Here is a 23,018-nt window from a genome sequence, read left to right on the forward strand (position 1 = left end):
AGCCGAGGTCATTTACGCCGTGGGGGATGGACAGGAAAGGATGAAGGGTGGACAGAAATCCGGCGTCAGCAGTAACCTTCTCTTAACGAAAGGCGCCAAGGGGTCCGCTGCTTAACGTCCCATCTGACGGACGGCGTACTCACTCAAAGTGCCCTCCACAAAGCAGCTCAAGCAGGGATCGAGATGCCTCTGAAAAATATTCATCACCGCCGGGATTTGAACCCGCGCCCTCAGGGTGGGAAGCCAGTACGATAGCCACCACACTGATCCCGATCCGGACTTTAGTAGCAGTATAGTGAGACATAATGCTTACTAAAATCAAACCTTTTCCGATACTATGAGCGCCATCCTATGAATTGGCTTTGAAATTATTGAACGACCTGCGTATAAACCAAAGTCGAGCGAAGCGACTAGTTAAGGGTTCACCTATTCGGACAGTATTTAGAAAGGTTGTCAAAAGTAGAACATGGTTAGGGAGAGAGGGTTATAAAAAGTGAAGGCAGTAGATTATTAGCTCCATGTACAAATTATGTAGAAAATAATAGTTAAAACTTTAAAAGGCCTGACCCAGAAATATGGCCATTGAAGGAATAGGATACCATACGAGTAAATTGGAAGCTTTTGAGACAAAGAATGGAAAAAATAAAACTGAGATAGGTGCACAAATAAAGTACAAGGAATGATAGGTAGGGAAGCGGGAAGGTTGCCATAAGAAATTTGATGAATGCAGGGCAAATGGATGCAGGAAATACTGAAAGGCAATGGAATGCTGAAGGCATTTACAGAGATAACAGTGCTTAGAAAGTAACGAATAACTTTAGTGAAAGGTTATAAATAACTGCAGTAAAATTTTTATTTCAATTTTCTTTCTTTAGAAATGTTCAGCTTGCATTCCAATGATGAATGATAAAAGTGTCTTTTCGGTACATACTACCTTGATCAAAAAGTTCCCGGAATAACCACCGTGTGGCGCTCCCATCGTTCCGATTTGAGTTCTGTTTTTTTTGTTAAATTGGTACATCTGTTGTTGATATTCCCTTTAAATCTTAGTGTCATAACTTGACATTTGCAAAAGTTACGTAGCCAAGAGTACATCTATCTCTGTGTGTGTTGGCGATTTTTTACAATTGCAGAAATGGATTTAAATTTGCAACAACGAACTTGTATTAAATTTTGCGTAAAAAACGGATTTAGTGGCGCACGGACGTTGGAAATGTTGGAAAAGTGTTTCGGCAACGATTCTCTAAAAAAAACGGTCGTTTACCAGTGGCACGAGCGGTTCAGAAGGGTCGTGAGTCAATCGAAGATGATGAACGCAGTGGCAGACCATCGACATCGAAAGTCGGTGAAAAAATTGATAAAGTAAAAGAAATGTTGGTCAATAACCGCAAATTAACCATCAGAGAAATAGCGGAGGACTTGAACATTGCCTATGGATCCGCCCAAGACATTGTGGTTAATGATTTGGGTTTCCGTCGTGTAGCAGCAAAGTTGGTGCCAAAAGACCTCAATTTCATGCAAAAAAGAGACCGTGTTGACGTCGCAAAAGACATGATTTGCGAGGCTGAATCCGATCCCACATTCATCAAAAGGATCATTACTGGAGACGAGACGTGGGTTTATGAGTACGACACGCAATCCAGACATCAGGCAAGTGAATGGCGTTCACCAAATGAGCCGAGACCAAAAAAACCACGTCGTTTTCAGTCAAAAAAGAAGGCAATGCTGACGGTTTTCATGGATTACAACGGTGTAGTGCATCATGAATTTTTGCCAGAAGGCCAGACAGTAAACAAAGAGTATTATTTGGGCGTTATGAGACGTTTGCGTGAAGCAATTCGCCGAAAGAGACCAGAAATGTGGGCAGAAAACTCGTGGATTTTGCACCATGATAACGCACCGTCGCACAGTGCTATCATTATTCGTAATTTTTTGACGAAAAATGCAACAAATACCATCCAACAGCCACCGAATTCACCTGATTTGGCTCCCTGTGACTTCTTTCTGTTCAATCGAGTTAAAAAATCATTACGGGGAACGCGTTTTAGCAGCCGAGAGGAAGTAATGGAAAAATCGCAGGAAGCACTGATGGACATACCGAAAACCGAATATAAAAAATGTTTCGAGGATTGGATCAAGCGCTGGCATAAGTGTGTTGCAGTCGATGGGGATTACTTTGAAGGGGACAATATAGATTTAGATGAATAAACTTGTATTTTTAATTTTCTGAATAAATTCCGGGAACTTTTTGATCAAGGTAGTATTTCAAATTAAGAAACTGCGGAATAATCTGCCTCAGCTCCTTTAGCGGCATTTTCTGCTTACTAATACCGAAATTCAGAAATTTCTCAGTGTACAAATAATACCCCTTGACCGGGACTCAAGTTCGGAGACCTCGATTTCCAGCCGGGTGCTTTAACCAAATAAGCTTCAAAGATACCCTTTTAATCGGTGAATTTCTCATTACACTGAATTTCTGGGAACGATGACCGGAAGGGGTACGGGTCCGAGTCCCGATCAAGGCGAATGATTTTAAAATTTTGGATTTTATGAATTTTGGTGCACATTAGTGGATAACTCCGAAATAGCAACTGGCGCGGCATTTACTAAAATTCTTTGAATTTAAAATATGCGTGAGTGACTAACCGAAGTTAATGAAAGGAAAAAAGTGAAAATCTCCTGTTCAATGAGCTGTGCTCTAAGTACCACAATGTATGCCATTAGATGGAAATCTAGGGGTGAGCAAGAACCGATGAAGCTTTTTCGCCAGTTATTTTTTTTTCTCTTTTCCCCCTAATTCCTTTTTTTTCAAATCTCCAACAATAGGCATCAATGACCCGGTGGAAAACTTAAATCGTAGCTCATTTGAATGATATAAGGACGCTGAAAATCGGTGGGATGGGACATGCCCTCCTTTGCTGGTGATTACGAGGGTAGGCTGAAAAGCAATGCACACATGCTTGTAGAGCGCGAACGAAATCACCTTCAGAAGCGCCCCAGGTGGCACGTGGAAGTGGTATTCCCCCTAAATACTCATGCACTGGCTTGAGGTCGTTGCGTTCATCCAGGGTGTTTCGAGAAGCCACAGTATGGAGCCGTGTTCTAGTGCTATGTCAACGCGAGTCAAACAGCATACTGTTATCGAATTTTTAACAACTAAAAAATTTATTCTATTGTTTCAGGCTTCACTTCGTGGAAGTATTTAATATCCATACTAAAAAGAAAGACTCGTACTTTTCCACAGATTTTATTATACGGTACAGCGCGTTTCACCGACTTGCGGCATCATCAGGTACCAATGATACCATCAGGTACCATCATCCATACCATCAGGTACCTGATGATGCCGCAAGTCGGTGAAACGCGTTGTACCGTATAATAAAATCTGTGGAAAAGTACGAGTCTTTCTTTTTAATATGGATACTAAAAAATTGACTCCTACTGAGATTCATCATTGTTCAAGGGTAATCATTACGCCTCGGACGATAAGGGCATCTGTCAAGTCCTGGATTCGAGTAAAGTCGGAAGAGTTTTTCAGTGACGAATGAAAAACTTGTTACATGTTGGGAGAAATGTGTTAGCCTTAACATTGACTATGTTGAAAAATAAATGTATGATTTTGAAACTGAAGAATTGTACTTAAATGAACTTTTTCACCGATCTTGCGATTTGTTTTCATTCACGCTCTACAAGCATGTGCGCACAACTTTTCAGCCTACCCTTGTATATTCCCATATCGGATCTCAACGAGTAGTTATGATCTAAGATCACATATAGCTGGCTCGTAATGAAATATTTATTAAGCCGAAAGTTTGAAAAGTTTTAAGGAATACGCCATGGAGGTAGCACCTAAATGAATGTTGAGAAATAATAGTCCTTCATTAATTTTTATATTTGCCTGTTTGTCCTCACATGGGTTGACATTCACCGACTCGATTGAGTCGTAGCCTCATACCTACTACTCAGCATATTTCCAATTAAATTATAGGCTTCTAAAGTCACTAATTACCTTCCATTATCATTGTGGGAAGTTGAAATAATCAAACTGCGTAAATCGAGCCGTGGATTTTACCTTACCCTGTATTACATGCAACCATGTATGCAGGCCCTGTGGGCGTTTTGGAGGAGAATATTATTTGAGGATGCGACAATAAATGTTCATAATACTTATCAAAGTTACCTTACGAGCCCTCGAACGGCGTTAGTCTTGGCCTTGGAAGTCGATTTTTTCGCAATAAACATTTATTTGCTTGAGTAGCTTTCAAAAGTGATGTAAACACCTCTAAAATAAATAAAATACAATTCCAAGCTTTATTAGTACCTGTCAACATGTTAGCATATATAGTGAGTAAGTGTATCTTAATATTTAATATCCCGCTCAAAATTGTAGATTCAAAAATAGTTTTTATTCCGTCCACCTAGCGTCATTACAATACATCCTTGAAATAAATAATGATAAAAAACCATAAACACGGTAATAAACCCGAGGGTCAGTTTTGTAGGTGATGGTAGAGTTCACCCAGTACTAACCCCGATGGCGTGTAAAATTCACCCATCAGGGCAGGGGGGGCACTTCTTTTCCCTGTGCCGGCTATTGTTTACCAGGAAAATTGGTACCCGAAAAATCACAAAGGTTGGGTGGCACTGAGGGTACCCATAGAGGCTTGCCCGGGAATCGAACCCGGGCCCTCCTATCTGTAGCCCCGGGTTCGAGTCCCGGCCAAGCTTCTCTGAGTAATCCGTAAATATTAGGCAATCCATGCGAACAAGGGCTCCTCACCCTATTCCCATCCCTTAGCTCCCGTCATGTACCGGTCGCTAACTCTCAAAATGAACTTTCTATTGGAGTAGAATTGAAGACTTTCATCATTTTTGCTACCTCTGCCTTAGATAAATTTAAAATGTAGTCATCCGATAATGCAAATTACAATGCAGCATTTTCAGTGTAAAAATCTTTTGCCTCAACCAATATCCTGGTCAATGCGAATTATTTTTACGCTTTGAAATTGTTGCATTCCTGAAATCATTTTTTTCGGTGCCAGCATTTAGAAGTTCAATCTTGGGTCTATAATGTTGATATTTCTTTCGATAATGTAAAAAAGGATCCTCTTTGGGTGCAACTAAGTACAGCGTTTGTGGCTCCTTCCCACCGCTTCGGTGAGTTGGCACTTGAGTTTAAATTAGAAAAGAAGACCTTGGGAACCTAGACCTCCACGCAGTTGAGTTCAATGTCTTAGAGTTGAAAATTAGCCGTAGGCTTAAGTCAAAAATGCTTTCTTTAATAATTTAGGCAACCTACGTGGAATGTAATGTTAAAATGTTTTAATGAGAAACACACGCAGAATGAAATGCTTACAGGCGCAGTTCATAGTAGCTCTATGCTGCCTGAGACAATTTTCGAACCACCTCCCGTAATGTATTCTCTCCTACACAGAGTGAATTGAGTTTCTAAAATTATGTCACATTGCTTCTCCTCCCCATTAGCTTTCCCTCTTAACGATTTCATGGGAAATCGTAAATGCCTCGTTAGGTATCAGACCGCTCGCTTGACATTTTCGTTTCGCTCACTCGAGATCAGTTAAACAAACACAAAACATTTTCAAATAAATTGGACGTCTTCCTGCTGGTGAGATGGGTAGAGAACAGGTACCTGAGTAGTGACTACACAAGTATCAGAACTTAAGCATTAATTACGGAGACTAGGTTACAATATACTCGATAAACCAAAAATCAAATAAATCTTTTCCATATACAAGGAAATCCGAGCATTTTATGATAGTTTAATATGTTAAAATAGCTGAAAAACCAGTCCTTTGTGTTGATTTATCTGATTTCTGAGACCTTGGATCACGCACAAAAGTATGCTTGTAGTGCTCACATTCTTTAATACTAAACATTTTTTAATTTTATTATCTGGTCGTAACTCCTTGACTCATATTTTAGTTTTGCCAGATTCATTAACATTTTTGTGCACTACGGTACATTTTTATCGGATGAATATTGAAGAATAGTAATTATGATGGTATTGGTTAATTATGCTGCAACACTTTATTTGATTTTAAATTAAACATCCCGACCATTCCTCTAAAAATTTCATAGTGCGCCCCTGTTGAATGTAGGTAGCTTAATACCCTCACAAATTTGCATTCTTTCTCATTGAGTAGTCTTCACTAATATTTTAATGCCTCAACTTTTCTTTAATAAACTAAGTCGATCAAAGGAGGCGAAAGAACGTATATGAGTGGGATCGGGATTGGTGCGGTGGCTACCGTACTGGCTTCCCACCCAGAGGGTTCGGGTTCAAATCCCGGCGGTGTTGAATATTTTTCCGGCGTTTCCCAATCCCTACTTGAGGCTCTTTATATGAGTACGCCGTCCGTCGGATGAGACGTCAAGCTGCGGACCCCTTGGCGCCTTTCGTTAAGAGTAGGCTAATGCCGATGCCGGGTTTCTCTCCACCCTACATCCTTCCTATCCACCCCCTATGACGCCAATGACCTCAGCAGTCGGTCGCCTCCCCTAAATACTACTACTACAAGAACGTAGGGGAAGGGGTAGTACGAAGACTTGGAAAGTACATGCGCGTTAGTGGGGTGCACAGAAAGGTGAAATCACTGTCAGGAAGTAAGTTATAAAGAAAAATCCATCCGTGGAAAATATTTTACACAAATGGGATAGAAATGGTCTTAATCGAATCAGAAAAGGAATAATCATGATGAAAAAAATACATGGCATCATGTAATGAAGACATATGGTCACCAAGTTTCGACAGAGAAAGATAATTTAATGCCGATGAGGATACCTTAGACCCAGGCATACTCGATAGCAAGAATAAAAAGTCATTGAAGGAATGGTATCTAATACGTCTTGTTTTCAATGAAATGCATGCAAAAGTACCGAATGCTTGGAAAAAACGCAAAAATTCCAGGAAAATAATTTTATTTTTCATGAATTATATTAGAGGAGATGGGCACTCACCTACAATAGAAGCAAAAAAGAAAAAAAACCGTACAGCTCTCGTCCATCCTTCGTATTTTGGGTAGTTAAGAGGAGATATGAGCCCACGGTCCCTGTAGGCGAAACGTAAATCCCGTTTTTACATATTTCGTGAAGAGATTTACTTATTCCGTAGGAAGAGAAACTTTTCTTCCGTTCATATTATCACCGACATTACTAATTATCCATTTTTCCTTTGTTATTACGCTCCTGCAGAGAAATAACTGGTTTAATATGAACGTTCAAATATTTTGAAATGAGCATATGTTGGAATGCAATTAAAATGTTAGTTGACATCTGAAAGCTGCTTTCGTAAAATTCCAATTCGTCTGCTGAATATTTTCATCCTTTTCACGACCTCCTCTCTTTCGATCTCCCCTGCCATGGAACACATTCTATCTCCTACTGCGCCCACTCAATAACAGTCGAAGTCGTCGACGTAGTGGGGGCAGTGGAGTGGACTATGGCGTCAAGCGTACGTCAACAGGTTGTACATATGTGATGAATTTATTATTGCTTGCATTTATCCATGGGGTACATTAATTGAAAAAAAAACTATTTACATGACGCTATGACCTAAGAAGATTTATATGTATTTCTTATTTTACGAAGGGGCTCAAAGCGGCCAATAATTTTCTTTTTGCGGTAAGGTAGTCTTATTAATTACGCGCGATTAGGACCAATGATCGCTTTAACGAAATGGCACATTGGCTTTTGCACCTTATCCTTACATTTCTCTATCAATTTGGCTTGAAATGTGTGTTGTTTACATGTGAAACTAGTGAAAGTGGTTTTTGTCGACTATAAATAGCATTTGCTACCGACCTCTACGCTCCGCGACATTTTGCTCGTACTCTAGCCGTATGCATTAAATACATCTCCTAAATAACTTTTTTGAGTGAACGCATATAGGGAGTAGCCTTTTTAATGCAATTTGCGGCATAATACCTTTCAGGTTATGCTTCATGGGATGAACATATGTTGGGCATAAGGCGGTGCCTTTTGTTTATCTGGGATGTTAATTTACATTGTGTTGATAACTGCTGCTGTGATTCTTGATGTTGAGTCCAATAACAACCAGCTTCAGGTTAGTATAAAAATAAATTTAAAAATGGATGGGACCGTGGTTTTGCTATGTCAGTTTCATCATGAGTTCGTGATTGAATACGTGTTGTTGACATTACAAAAGTTGTATGTGTACATACCTATATATTTCATTGCATTCAAAATATGATATCTTATCATTTTCATAATTATGATTTTGGTATTTCTTTCAGAATGCTAACAATAGGCTAAAACCATTAAATGAGGATTACCTTCGTAAATGGAAATTAACCCCAGGACATAGAGATTATTCAGCATCTCCAGGAGTTGATGATAACTATGGCGCATATCAAGATTATGATTACACTTTCGGTAAAGATGGAAAAGCTCCTGGGAGGGACATTGATTACTCATCCAATATACCAGTTGCAGAGACCAGTTTAACCGAAAAAAAGCAAGTTTTGCCCCGAACAAGGGAAAGCCATGTAACAAGGAAAGGAGAAGCTGTCCACCCATTTGCAAATAGCAGTGAGTATGATGTTTTTGAAAAGTTTAACCTTTTGATGCAAATAATAATCATATCAAATACGTTATTTTAGGAAGAAAAATTATTAATCTTTTCTAATTTGTACTTTTAAACAGCTCTCATGTTGGTTGAAAATTGGCCAAACCCAAGAAAAGAGCTTGGACAATTGTCTGCTGTGAGTATAGATACACATGGGAATGTTATCATCTTTCATCGTGGAGACCGTACTTGGGAGTCTCGTACATTTCTGCCAAACCACTCGTATGATGAAAGACACCGAGGGCCCATTAAAGAAAACACTGTTGTTGGATTCAACTCTGTTACTGGAGATGTTGTATTTGAATGGGGTAATGATATGTAAGTACTTCTTTCTGGTCCTTCATTAATGTTGAGTAAGATCTTGATAACTGCTAAAGAATAAGTTTTTGTCATTATAATTAGGCATGAATGAGCTCATGTACATGCACTGGGCAACTCCATTGTGAGATTCAAGTTTGCATTGTGAAAGGTGTTTTGTCTAGAAGGGCTACCCATCCAAAATTAAGATGATTTAATTTTGCTAATAGTAAGTCTTTTGGAGCTATTCAGAGGGCTTTCTTAGTTCTGGATGAATATCTATAATCACTGATAACCAATAACATCATAATTGCCAGTTAATATTTATTATCTTATGATTATTTATTCAATTATCAATTTTCAATAAATAGTTTTTTGCCATTTTCTTAAGTTTTATCCACCATGAGATTGAGAGGCTTCAACTCTTTTATTTAAATGTAATGCCAAAAATATTTTCTTGTTGCGTTCATATGACTTAAACCTCCACTGCTTTGTGATTATTTCCACAGTATTTCAAGGCTATTTCTATCTTAATAATGAACATCGTATAAAAACACATCCAAATGTTTTCTTCTCTGAACATAACAGTTGCAGTATAAGCTTATTTTGATAATTGGATAAACTGTGTACAACGTACCTGGCAAAAATTTTTCTTCTTTTGCTTTAAGGAAAGAATGTCATTTCATAGTTTTTTCTTTCATAATGTATAATTTTGTCTTTTAATATATTATTACATATCATTTAATATGTCATTTGAGTGGGTAATATTTGATTTAGATCAGTAAATGCCAAGACTGGTCTTTTTTGCAAAAATGATTTTTTGGTATCCTGTGACTGGCTTGTTTTGTACTTCCATATGCACATATTTCTTCAAATTGTTGTGATCTTACTTAGATGGCCCATCTGCTGCCTAATTATTCATGCATTTAAAAATGGAGGAGAAATTTTTATAATTGAATGTAAATAGATATCTCTGCACATCCCTTGACATTTTCCATGTGTGCCTAAGTTTGTTGTGGTTTTTAAAGCATGTGTTCATTGTTATTAAACCCTTTCTCTTGCGGAACGCTTTCCTTCCATGTACTTCCTTATTCCTAAACTGTAGTGCCCTTACTCACCCCCATCACTTCCTTTGCCTGCCACTATATTCCAACCCCCCTTAACGAATGGATACACTATATTCCAATCTCCCATAACCATTCAATGTTTCCTCCCAGAGACACTGTCAATTAGTTCCTTTAATTGCTTTTATACCCTGTGTTATTTCTTCCTCTGTGTGGTGTAACTTCACAAATTTGTTTTTTTTTCAGCTTTTACTTCTACTATTAATATTCTTTCATTCACCTGCTCTATATTTACTATGCTTCTTCCTACTTTTTTCTTCAATACTACTGGGACCCCTTCTTGGCTCTCAGCTTCTCTGTTATGTATTGCTCTATGACTATTGCTCCAATAATCCCTGCCATCTTCCCATCTCAACTCACATAGCCCTAAAATATCTATATTTCCCCTTAACTCCCTCTCAATATTTTCTAATTCCCCTGTTTTCCATGTTTTCCTAAAATTCCAAGTTCTTATGCTTACTTGTTTGGCCCTCTTCTCTGCTGTTGCTGTTTCAAATTCATTTTACCAGGATTTCGTGTGATGATGACTGGGGAAGCCTTGCCTCTCCCAAGGCTGGGTCCCGTATGTAGCTCATTCACCTAAGTCCTGTAGTATCCAGGATTCAATCTAATTATTTCTCCATAATTGGTTTGTGAGATTAATAATTGAGGTGGTTGCTCCTTTCCTTCCTCAATAGTGTTTTCAATGTGACACCCTCACTTACATGGCTGTCCCCGCTGGGGTCATGTGCCCTTTACCACCGTCTCACTGGGGAACAAACTCTACAAGGACAACCTTTTGAACTATCTGGCATGGAGACCCTGCCAGGAGAAATTATCATTGCTCCAGCAAGCATAACTCTTGGTATCAGAACATAGGTTTCTTTGAATTTGGGTGCTCTACTGAAGAGGGTGGGCACACATGAGTATATAGGACTTTGTGGAGTGGAATGCTCATGTTCGTTCTGTGCATTTGTCCCTTCCCATACTTGTGGTTATCATAATAAATTAGCTGCAGGCTGCAGTATTTTGCTCAGAGCCTGAATAAATGCATTGGTCATTGCTTTTGAAATAAAATAAAGTTAGTTAATGTACTTTCTAATCTTAATGCTGAGAAATGATTAACTTGCTCTGAAATAATGGAGTGGTGTATCATGTCATAACCTTCTCATATCATGGGAAACCATAATTTTTCTAGGTTTAAAGTTAAAATAAATTGGAAATGTAATTGTTATTTTTTTAAATATCCTGGAACCATGGAGAACCTAACTACTTAATGACATGTGGGAAATTCTAACTTGTGTGGAGACTTCATTCTTGTATCCTTTATTGATGAAGGTTTTTACATGCAGTGAAACCTTTTATAATGAGCATTATTCATTCTGTGATATACGTTATTAAGCAGAACACTTATATAGTACTGCAATTTTTCACTTAAATAAATGTAAAATATAGTAATGCATTCCATGCCAAAAAAATAAATTATATACTGGGTTTATTCAAAGAAAATTATGTTTACCTTGTTTAGAATTTTGGGTCATGTTTATTTTTTCTGTTACTGTGGAATGAAGCAACTGGGAATGTGAACTACATTTTTGAAAACAAAAAATAATCAAAATAAATAGTTAAACATTTATGATACATGCCTAATTACTTTTTACTAGAAAGCTCTCTAGAGAAATTTTTTTTTGCTGATGCTTCAAAATTTAGTAACAATGCAACTTTGCATTATCATTAAATAAATTTTGAGTGCTCATTGCCCTTTCCTTATTAGGGTGATGCTTCGTATGCATGGTACAATGCAACAGTTTCCCATGATCTCCATATCACACTTAGCCCACTGTTTGATATTTAGCACTTCATGAAGGTTCATGGAGTTTCTGAATGGTAAAAAAGCTGGGGTTTAATTTCAAATCATCGCTTGCATCGGTATTAATGATGGAAATTCTTTTGACTTACATCCAAAATTCATTATGAATTCATATTTAAATTTAATGTGGTCATCTCACTTGTTATAAATATCAAAATGCATTTTGGTTGCACAGGGTATGTATGACCATTTTAACAGGGTGCCTAGCAGTCATTGATTATTTTAAAATCAGGAATGGAAAACTCTTTTGAAATGTAGAAAAACCTACAAGCAGGCAGTAAAACCTGAGCAATTGAAGAAATACATAAGCTTTTTTCCAGAAGGTATTAAGTGGACAATTAATAAAAACTGGTTTAATGTAATTTACATTTTTATTTATAATGACCGATAATTTTTGAGTAATTTTTTGAAAACTATTTACTTCTTTAAAAATGTTAAGAATTGTATTGCACATCTGTTTGCATTGAAGTGGTGCTATGCGCATATTTGGTAAAAATGGTTGTATCACTACCAAACAACTATGCACCTATCACTGTAGCAATACGTAGCTTTGTTTGTATTTGAATACAAATATTAGATCTTATAACTCTTAACTGCTTACTTGTATTGGTGTTACTTAGCAAGATAGTATTTTCTTGGAACATAGAAACCTTAATATTTATGAAGACTTCAATTTGAGGGCCTGAGGAAGATTAATTTGTATTCTTATGTGGTTTGTTGACCATTAACCACATTATATGATGTAGTTGTATTAGACTGTTTTATTTTGTTTCAATGCTAATGTAATGATATCATCAATGAGCCTGAATTCTGGGGAACTTCCTGGATTCAACTCTTGGCTTCATTCAAAAGTGGTACAGAGAGCTTTAGAATTTAGAGCTTCAGGGTCGCATGCCATAATTTATGTATGTCACTAGTGGTTTTATTTGTTTTTTTATATTCTTTTATTTTCATTAATTATTCCAGATTTTACCTTCCTCATGGACTTACTGTAGATGGGAAAAACAATGTGTGGGTGACTGATGTTGCCCTGCATCAAGTAATGAAGTTCTCAGAAGGTGGCAATGCCAACAAGCCATCATTGATTTTAGGTGTTCCATTTATTCCTGGCACATCCACCAACCAATTCTGCCAACCAACTTCTGTAGCTGTGATGGAGAATGGTGACTTCTTTGTTGCTGATGGATACTGCAACAATAGAATATTAAAGTACAACAAAAATGCCGAGTATCTGATTCATTGGGGAAGGAAAAATGCTTTTGGTAATTATTATTGCAGCAATAAAGTTTTATTACATTGCCATATGTTTTTAGAAGTTTTCATGCATGGGTTGGGGCACTGTTGTTGGCAAATAACTTGAAAGGTAAATTATAGAGGAGAGAGCTGCAGTAGCTTAGCAAGCATAGACAGCAAGGTTGCAACATTAAATGTTGCCATACTTATGTAAATAATTAATACATAAAATGAAAAGATGAACATTTCAAATGTGTTTCTTGAACTCTATTGAAGAATGTGATTTTGACTTTTATTTTTATTTTTCAACAGGTCAGGATATTTTATTTCCAGTTCCAAATGCATTTTCTATTCCACATTCTCTCACCCTGGCTAAAGATGAATCTCTCCTCTGCATTGCTGACCGAGAAAATGGCAGAGTTCAATGCTTCCATCCCCTAAATGGAAGTTTTGCTTTTCAATTGCATCCTCCTGAATTTGGATCTAGGTTATTTGCTGTTTCTTCACAAGGTGAGTTATCTGTCTATCATGAATTTTTAGTTGAAAACAATGTTCACTTTGAGGTATTAATGGATTAATGACTTAACCAATTTATTTTTTAATATAGCTTCATTAAGCTGAAAGTGCTTAATTTAATAGTCTCAATCCATGTAAGTTTTTGTAATACTAACTTCGATGATAGTAATAATTTTTTTGCTTATAGATTTTCCCTTGAGATGTTTTATGAATTATCATGTTAAGATTTTATTCATCATTTAAAATAGTAGTAAAAATTGAGTAATCATTTTGGTTCTGCTAAGCCAGTCAGTTCTGGCTTGATAGCAGGTGCCACATAAAAAAAGATAGCTATTAAATGTCGCAATTGTAAACTTAGTATATATTGTGTCAAGTTTTGGCTAAGTCCTACTCTTGTCTATGTAATAATGTTTTTTATTCTCCCTTTCACAGCATTTACTGACTTTAATATTCTTAAATACTTAGGTATTTCATTAAAAATCAACTGTACAGTAACCTCCAATTTTCTCCTACTTTGATCTGTATGATATTTAATGTTTTACACGATAATTAATATTGTCCCTTAATGGTAATTCCTTTTTTAATAATTCAGGTATTTTATTTGTGTCATTAGTGGTCAATTGTTTCCTATTATAATGACATATCTATGCAACCTGTCTACAGGTAATGTAAATTAATTTTTAATTCAATATCTATGATGTCAGAGGTTTTGTTTCAGAATAATGATAATGATAATAATTTATTCAGTGTAGTTATTGCATGTGTAGCTTTGACAGAATGATATAATTTTTAATACATATAATATATAGGGTCGTACCCAAAAGTGGTAGGACTGATTTTCTCTGGCACGAACGGAGCAGTGGAGGGGGGTCTGCCTGGTAGGGTAAGGTGGAGGGGGCTCTTAGCAACAGACCGACACCAACCTCAGTCGCCTGCGGGCTGTCGTTGAGTGAGGACACCATTTTTAGTGAAGCAAGTTTTTTGTCCGCGCCGAAAAACAAAATGAATCTGAATTTAGAGCAACGTTATTCTGTGAAGTTTTGTGCAAAACTCGGGAAGACGGCAACTGTCCTCGATATGATCAAGCAGGCTTATGGGCCTTAAGCCGTTCCACAGTATTTGAGTGGCACAAGTTGTTTAAAGAGGGTAGGGAGCTCGTCGAAGACGACCATTGCTCTGGACGGCCGTTGACGGCAAGAACCGACACGAATGTGGACAGAGTGAGGACACTGCTGAACACAGACCAACAGGGGAGACTGTGAATGCGAACTTTTACGTGCAGGTGCTCACCTGCCTCCGAGAAGGCGTGAAAAGAGTCCGACCGGCCATCGCAAACTGCTGGATGCTTCATCATGACAACGCGCCGTGCCATGGCGCGCTCGTCGTCAGACAGCTCCTGGCCAAATACGGCGTTGCCACACCCGCCCTATTCTCCCGATCTGGTACCACCGGACTTCTTCTTCTTCCCCCTGATGAAAAGACAGCTCAAGGGATGACGTTTTGACTCAATAAAGGCCGTTCAAGAGACTTCGACGAGGGTCATCTACGGCATCCCCAAAGAAAATTTCCAGCGGGCATACTGGGAATGGGAGCAACGTTATACTAAGTGTGTAGCAGCTCAAGGAGCATACTTTGAAGATTGTTAAGTCGATGTAAGTATATCGTCAATAAAATTCTTGTAAAAAAATCAGTCCTACCACTTTTGGGTGCGACCCTGTATATCAAAAAGATATTATGAAGGTAGTTTGAAAGTTTCTCAGAATTACCATAGTAATATGTTATCCTTTATGAGTGAACACCTATCACGTCAGTGTTCTGGGAAAAGATCTGTGGTGTGGATGCCTTTCTGTTGTTGTTACTTTGTAGTGATTTATAAAGATAGAAAAAATTGAGATTTGAGCTGTGATTTAATACTTAGTAAAGAAAAGTATGAAAGGAAAGGAAATTCATGCCAACATGCAGAGCACTCTGGGGGACTCTGCTTCTTCATATTCAACTGTTGCCAAGTGTAACTTGTATGTAAGTAAATGAATTTCAATGAAAGTCAGATACTAGTCAAAATGTGAATGAGAATTCCTAATTTTAATGTAAAATAGGTGGATTTGTATTTGAGAAATGGGATTTTAAATTTAAGTAAAAGAAAGAATTTGGATTTAACCCATTTCTAATTGATTGTGAATGAATCTTCGCATATGTCGTGGGTGCACATACTTCTTCAGGTTCTTAGAATTCATTATTTTATCACATGTTATTCTCATTCATGGCAGGGTTAAAAAAATATTGAATAAAGATGCACCATTTCCCGGTTTAATATATTTTTATGCTTAATGGATTTTTTAAGGTGGATTTTTGTATGCTGTAAATGGCCCTAACTCAGCTGTTCCTGGTCCAGTTAGGGGGTTTAAAATTGATATTGAAACAAAATCTTTAATAGAGGAATTTAGACCAGATGGAAATGATTTTTCAAACCCTCACGACCTAGTAGCATCCAAGGATGGTAGAGACTTATATGTTGTTGAACTTTTTCCTTATAAAGTGTGGAAATTTTCTCAAGGTAAAAGAATGTATTTTATATTGATATTTTAAGTGCAGTAAATAAAAAAAATTCAAGAAAATGTTATGTTGTAACTCCATTTTTGGTAAATAAATTTAGGGAGTCAACAAGGCCATCTTCCTAAGCAAAATCAGCCTCAGTTGCCTTCTAAAATGGAAAATAATAGCCTTACCCCATTGGTCAAACCAGCTTTCACCGAACCTCAGAATTTAAATAGTGAGTAATTGACATTATATATTTTTAAAGATCAAATACAGTTATATGTAAAGGGTTTCAAACAAAAGTTAACTTTTGCAAACATTTTTCTACTAAAATTAAGATAGCAATTTAGCATTTAATTACTGCCGATTTTGCATTAAGTTTCTCCTTCACACCCTTTGACAATTTTCTTATGATTAGAGTGAATATTTTGTGTAAATGTTGTTTTCATCTAGAGTATTTATTGTATTCTAATCATGAAAAAAGCTCTAACTGGGAGACTTCAATAGGTATTTTACAGATACCTGCGGCTGATGAATTTGTTTATTCAAGCATAATTTGCTAATTGGAGTTCAAAATAAATAATATTCAACTTCAAAATTTTGAACAGTTTTCAGTGGCATTAAAAAATTATCGTTCTGCTTTATTCCAAGAACGTAAAATGGGATGGTATTCCTTTGATTTTGCTCTTTTCAATTTATGTTTTTCATTTCAGGTACTAATGAGCAGGCAACCAAAATATTTGCAGAACTGAAGCAGGAGAGATATCTTTCATATACTACTGAAATAATTTTAGTTGTTGTTTCAGTACTTTTTGTTTTTTTTATTGTTATAGCTGCAGTGGGATTTTTCAAGCTACAAAGTAAGTGTAAAAGTAAGAGATTTGTAAAACTAGTGAATTACAAAAGTTCCTTTTCATATGAATTTAATTTGTTAAAGGATTGTTAGTGGCTTGCATCAAACATCATACATGTAACTTGTTAAGATATTCTATGCACAGTGATAATAATAATTTTAATATTTTATTATGCACTGACCATAAATATCATGTAAGTTTAGTAGTTGTCAAATGCAAAGAAAAGTACAAAACACAGGCTCATTTTGACGCTGTGAACATGCTTAAAAAAAAGAGCATATACATTAAAGTGTATAATAAAAATGCAACACATTATAACTTCTTGTCATTTAAAAATTCATTCAATGAATAAGAGCAATTTATTAGAAGGAGTTTCCTGAGTTTCAATTTGCAATTGCATAGTTTATCACTCCTTTCGATGAGTTTGGTAATTTGTTAATCAATTAAATTTTTCCAAGGACTTGTTGCACAAATATGGACCCAGTCCAAGAAAATATACAGCTGCAAATTATAGTTGCAGATATTCACTGACATAGAAGAACATATGCTTCAACAGATATTCACAATTTTTTTTTTGAAGAGTGACATTTTATTGAGAATCCTCATATTGTCAGGTAACTTATTAAAATGAATGAGGCCCTAGTGCTGCATTTTTAGTTCTTACAAATGATTGGTTCAGATTTTTAGAGGTTCTGGTATTATAAGTTTGATAATCTTCATTGCATATTAGCTAGTACAGGATATACTTTTTCATTTTGAATATCCAGGAATATTCAACTTTTATTGATGGTGGCCACTTAGTGGCTTCTTTTAGGCTATAAAGAACTGTCATCACTAATTTTTGCAATTTGGAGACCTTAAAATGAAAAATAAGAAGTAATTTTCACAATAAACTGCCAAGCATTGTAAAAAATGTGGACAATGATAATGCTAGTGGTCTGATGGGATACTGAATAGATATATCCAGATGGAGATATGTATTTACATCCAAGATTTGCTGAAGATAACATGAAAAGGGTGATTAAAATTAAGCTAAAATTAGGTGATGAGGTTTCACGCCCCCATATGTGGTGTTCTGCCAATGGTAACCTGCTATGCCAAAAAGCCCTTCAATAAATAATAAAAGCCAAGAACCAAAATATAAAATATACAAATATTAATCCTAGTTGATTGAGAATGATGACATATTATCTAAAGTTTAAATTTCAAAGAAACTGGCTTTTAAATATTCAATTGTTCCCGGCTCAACCTTGTGGAAATTCATTTTAATAAATTTAAGAATACACAGAATCTTTCCACTGTCCTTAATTTGCGTACAACTGGTTTCAACGCTCAAGCGTCATCATCAGGTACAAATTAAACAAGTTGCAGTCCACTTATATACCAATCATGAGGGAGAGGAGGGATGGGTGAGAGAGGGGGGAGAAGCAGGTGAAAGAAAATGGAGTTGCGATCGGCGTTGATGGGGAGGGGGAAGAGGGGTGTTAAGTGTCAGGACAGGTGCTTGGTTGGTTTACAGTGGGGTGGGGTGAGGTGGGGGGGGGGTTTGTTGGGTCTATCCGTGAGGGAAAGGGGTAAAGGGGTATTTCCAGGATTGGGGAGAGGTATTCAAACAATAAATCGTTAACCAAATGACCCGTTTTTAAATTCTTCCTGATTTCGAGCTCTTCCCACTTGTCCATCCTCATTTTTTTTCAGTCTGGTGTAACAGGTCCGGGTTGAAATCACTCCCATGGTTTTCTTCCCATAGATGCTTGGCAAAGTGTGATTGCTTGAGGTCACAAGTTCTAAAACAGCATATATGTTCCTCCGCCCGTGTTTTTAATGACCTCCCCGTTTGACCTATATATATAGCACCACAGTCCCCACAAGTTAACTTATAAACACCACTTTTATTTTGTGTACATTTTTCCTTTAGTGGTATTCAAGAATGATTTTAAGTACCTGATGATGACGCTTGAGCGTTGAAACTGGTTGTATGCAAATAAAGGACAGTGGAAAGATTCTTTGTATTCTTAATTTTATTAAACTATCTTTTTTTGGAAATTGATCTCAATAAATTGTATGCACCTTCATGAAAAAGCATTTTGCAGTTATTTACTAATCACTCCACCATCACGATATAGATGATGGCACTGCCAAAATGGACTACAAGATGGTACCACTTCTTAATAAGTAATTAATAGTAGTATTAACTCCATTACTGACAGGTATGATGATCAATTATTGAAGAGAAATGATGAAATGAATTTTAGTTTTAATGAAGTTTCCTTTTCTGCTCAAACTTGTGAAAAATATTTACAATTAATGGAGGGGGATGAGAGTTTTTGGCGAATCTCCGGTGAGCCTATATAAGTTAACCAAGAATAAGAAAGAAAACTGAGGTCAATTTACCATGAGATTGATAATACCAGAAAAATAAAACTAGGCTTGGATAGCCTCAAGACCCACTAGCCCATACAGTCGGAGATGTCAAGGGCTCCTATAGGGATCATCTACCTGTTTTGTGTCAACTTGCTTATCCGTTACATGGTTCTGAACCAAAGTGGCCCACTCCCAAAGTTGCCCACTTCTCCAAAGCTTCTGTCCATGTTAACAACCATCACCTAATATTGTCAAAACTCACTAGCTTTTGCTTAAGAGGTGTATCCTTTGATTGGATCAAGTTGTATTTAAGTGATGGACAACAATGAGTTTCCCTATACAAAAATGGGATGTGATACATATCACCTACCAAACGTATGAAATCTGGTGACCCCCAGGGGTCTGTCCTAGGACCAGTTCCTTTCCTTAGTACTTCAATGGTCTCCCAGGTGTACTAAATCCCTTGCTTGGCATGCTCCCAGGGCTCTATGCTGATGACTGCAATGTTTTAGTGACAGCCTGTTCTATCAATGACCAGCTAAAGTCTCAATGGTTAGGATTGTTTAATTCTGGAATTTTCCGATTTGATAATTCCAATCTAAGTGAACTAATGATACAAGGGCTTCATTGCATACACTTTTCATGCTCACAGGAACTTCAAGTACTATTCATAATCCAAATGCAGATGTTCTAGCTTTTGTATGGACAGTATCATGGTTGCATGTGAGAGAATTTTTTCGATTTAATATGTATTATATTTATTTTAGGTATAGTCATTGCCATTAAATGATATTGAACTCATTTTAGGCAGAGGACAGGGGTTCTCTCTTTGCCCAAGACAGTGGAGAGGATATGGGAATTCATCATCTGATGGGGGTTTTAAGTTGGGGCAACTGCTTGATCCACATTCTGGGTTTGAAAAAGTGTGTACAGAAGAGAGTGATGAGGATGATGAAGATGAAGAGGAAGAACTTGTGGAGAACTTGAGTGTGAATCTCAATAGTGTGACTCACCCAGTATCACATGCGCAGCAAGCATGAGAACTTCAGACATGAAGGATATTATCTCTCTCATATACAGTTGCAAGTGATGTCTAATGTTTTTAAATGTTGCTTTGGAGTTGTGCAGTGCACAAATATCTCATGAGCTGGTGGAACTTGCTAGGAATCTTTGTAGAAATTGGTTAGTTCATGGTGGGTTGGTTAAAAGGGAGAGAAATTACACTTACATCACTTACAGTGAGGTTTTATCTGTGATTTTTATTGAATATTTTTTTTACATTCCGTCTACATTTTATTGAAATGTAAATAGAGCAGAAGAGAGATCAGGATGAATTCACTGTTGGGTTCATGAATGTGTTAAATTTACTGTTTGACAAGCTAAAAAACTAACGTGCTTGCAATGCATTCTATTATAAAATTGAAATATCAACCATGAATCCCCAAACTTGATACTCATCTGTGTACATGCTGGTAGTTTCAATAGAATACATTATTCTAATCTACCTCTCTCAGTAAGTATTGTTTTATTTCCTTAGATTTTCATGTATTCTTGAAAATATGATTCCTTAAATTTGACTCACAATGACAATATTTTCTCGTGAGTTGGTATGTCGTTTTATATGCCATTATGTTGCAATTTTTTATAAAAGCTAGGAATTAGCTTATTTCTTTTAATTTTGAATGTGGATCTATGTATTCCGTAGAACCTTGATTTTAGATATCCTGATTATTGTCAGATTTGATTTTACCAAAGCATCTTGAGGACTCCTGGTCAGATAGACATTTTTAAAATTTATTTTATATTTTTGTTCAATTATTTTATGTAACACCATTTTTATCCCTGGTAGGCATATCTATTTATTTTAATCAAATTGAACAGCATTACTTGAGCAGCTTCAGCCAAAGTGGCCAATTTGTTTTTCCTAAGTGGTCTGTAATGGCCTCACATCATCCCACTCATTTTCATTGAAGTGTGTGGAGGTAATTATTATTATTTACCATAACAATTTATGTACCCACTTGAGTTCATCTATGTAACTGTATAATGTTTTCATTATATTAGTTTGGTATGGATCATTTTCCTCGATGTGTTTGACCTAGTGACTAATCTACTGTTCAAATGGAGAAACTAAGTTCAAGAGTTGACACATAAGCATACTTTGAAATAGAATACACTATTAGTTTAAAGACTGAAACAAATGCACTGATTAGTATTAATTTTATTTAATGCAATGTTCCAACAAGTAATGATAGAATGTAGTATATGACCAAAGTATTTTATCAATTTTCATTATGACTGACAACATAATATGCTAATTAATGTATTGTGTAAAAAGTAGCAGACTTTCATCTGTTAGACCATATCACAGGAACAGTTGATAATAAAATAAAGTACATTGCCTCAATTACATGAAACGAGTGAAATCAGAAATTTTGTAATATCAGAAAAATGGGAACAAGTTGAAATGCATTACAAAATTCGATTATGGGAAGAATAAGATTTAAGGTGCCTGTGCTTTGTCTTTGGAATGATTACCTTCCTGTCCTGGAAAATTGCTGCAGTAATATGAGACTCTGTTGTAACTCTGGCACAAAGGGTTGGGTTATCATAATAACAGCTTGGGGATATCCAGGAAAGAAGTTGTGGGGAGAGTGAGGCAAAGTTCCCTTAATGTTAAAGTTTTGGGACAAGAGAGGAATGGAGGATTGGGGATATGAACATGCAAAGATAGTTCAGATGATTTTTTTTATTATCTGGTTTGTCATAATTTACACCTCTCTTTAAAGGGGCCATGAAACCATAAAAAGTTAACTAGTGGGGAAGAGAGAATCCTAAAGATCATGTTTTGATTTTGTGAATTTATTTTTTGGATAAATTTTGAAGGTCTTTCCATTTCCTCCCTTCCTTGAGGGGTGATGTCTTACTGATGGATTCCTAATTTTGTGTGGGGCACATGATATGAGGCAAGCGATAAGTTATATGGGCTTATTTACAACAATATATTTGAAATTTAATGTTGAATTGAATCATTGAATAAATTGGCAGTCATGGATCTGGCATTAATATCAATCCTTAAGTTGTTCATGAATTTAAATTTTGAGGCCATTTCCACGCTGTTTAAATTCTCAGTGAGTGTAGTGGTACAGCCTGTGCAGTATGGTGAACTGTAAAGGAGATGCCAATGATGTGGCATGAACCGCATCATGGGATTAATAGGGTGAAATTTGTAGTATGAGGGGTAAGTTGTCAGGAAAGACCAGAAGTATTATTTCATTTGTCATTCCTGCATAAATATATTAATTTAACCAATCAGTGGAGATATTTAATATTGAAAAAAAATCATCATGTAATAGAATAGACAGGATAAAATGACTTATTTTTCATTGTTGAAAAATTATCCCATTTATAAAAAACATTGGTTTCTATAACCTACAAAGTAATTTAAAGTCAAGGTTCTACTGCTATTTAAGTTTATCTTTATAATATATCCATCCTGTTTTGATCCCCCGGTTCACTCTTTTTAATTTATTTGTTAGTTGTCAATTTGCAATAAAATTATATAGTTGTGCTATCGTGTTATTTAATGGTTCATACGTGTATACTTATGAATGGAAGTGGTTTTTATGGTATCATGTTGG

The 23,018-nt window shown here is 36.4% G+C and overlaps 1 protein-coding gene across 3 annotated transcripts; it reads left to right on the forward strand.

Moving 5' to 3' along the window:
- Positions 1-7,413: 7,413 nt before the first annotated feature.
- On the forward strand, positions 7,414-22,968 carry Pal1 (Peptidyl-alpha-hydroxyglycine-alpha-amidating lyase 1). Of its 3 annotated transcripts, none has more exons than XM_071590784.1 (10): positions 7,414-7,483; positions 7,952-8,083; positions 8,274-8,568; positions 8,683-8,923; positions 12,842-13,137; positions 13,421-13,618; positions 15,966-16,178; positions 16,278-16,394; positions 16,873-17,019; positions 20,185-22,968. In XM_071590784.1, the coding sequence occupies exons 2-10, from the start codon at positions 8,012-8,014 to the stop codon at positions 20,415-20,417; spliced, it is 1,812 nt and encodes a 603-aa protein (XP_071446885.1). In that variant the 5' UTR covers positions 7,414-7,483; positions 7,952-8,011; the 3' UTR covers positions 20,418-22,968. The 3 variants fall into 3 exon arrangements, with proteins under 3 accessions (XP_071446885.1, XP_071446879.1, XP_071446894.1); XM_071590778.1 differs by having other exon boundaries at positions 7,458-7,641; XM_071590793.1 differs by lacking the exon at positions 7,414-7,483 and adding an exon at positions 7,729-7,857.
- Positions 22,969-23,018: the final 50 nt, after the last annotated feature.

This window comes from Hetaerina americana, unplaced genomic scaffold, assembly GCF_022747635.1.
Source record: "Hetaerina americana unplaced genomic scaffold, ioHetAmer1.1.p SCAF_1, whole genome shotgun sequence".
Classification (NCBI taxonomy): domain Eukaryota; kingdom Metazoa; phylum Arthropoda; class Insecta; order Odonata; family Calopterygidae; genus Hetaerina; species Hetaerina americana.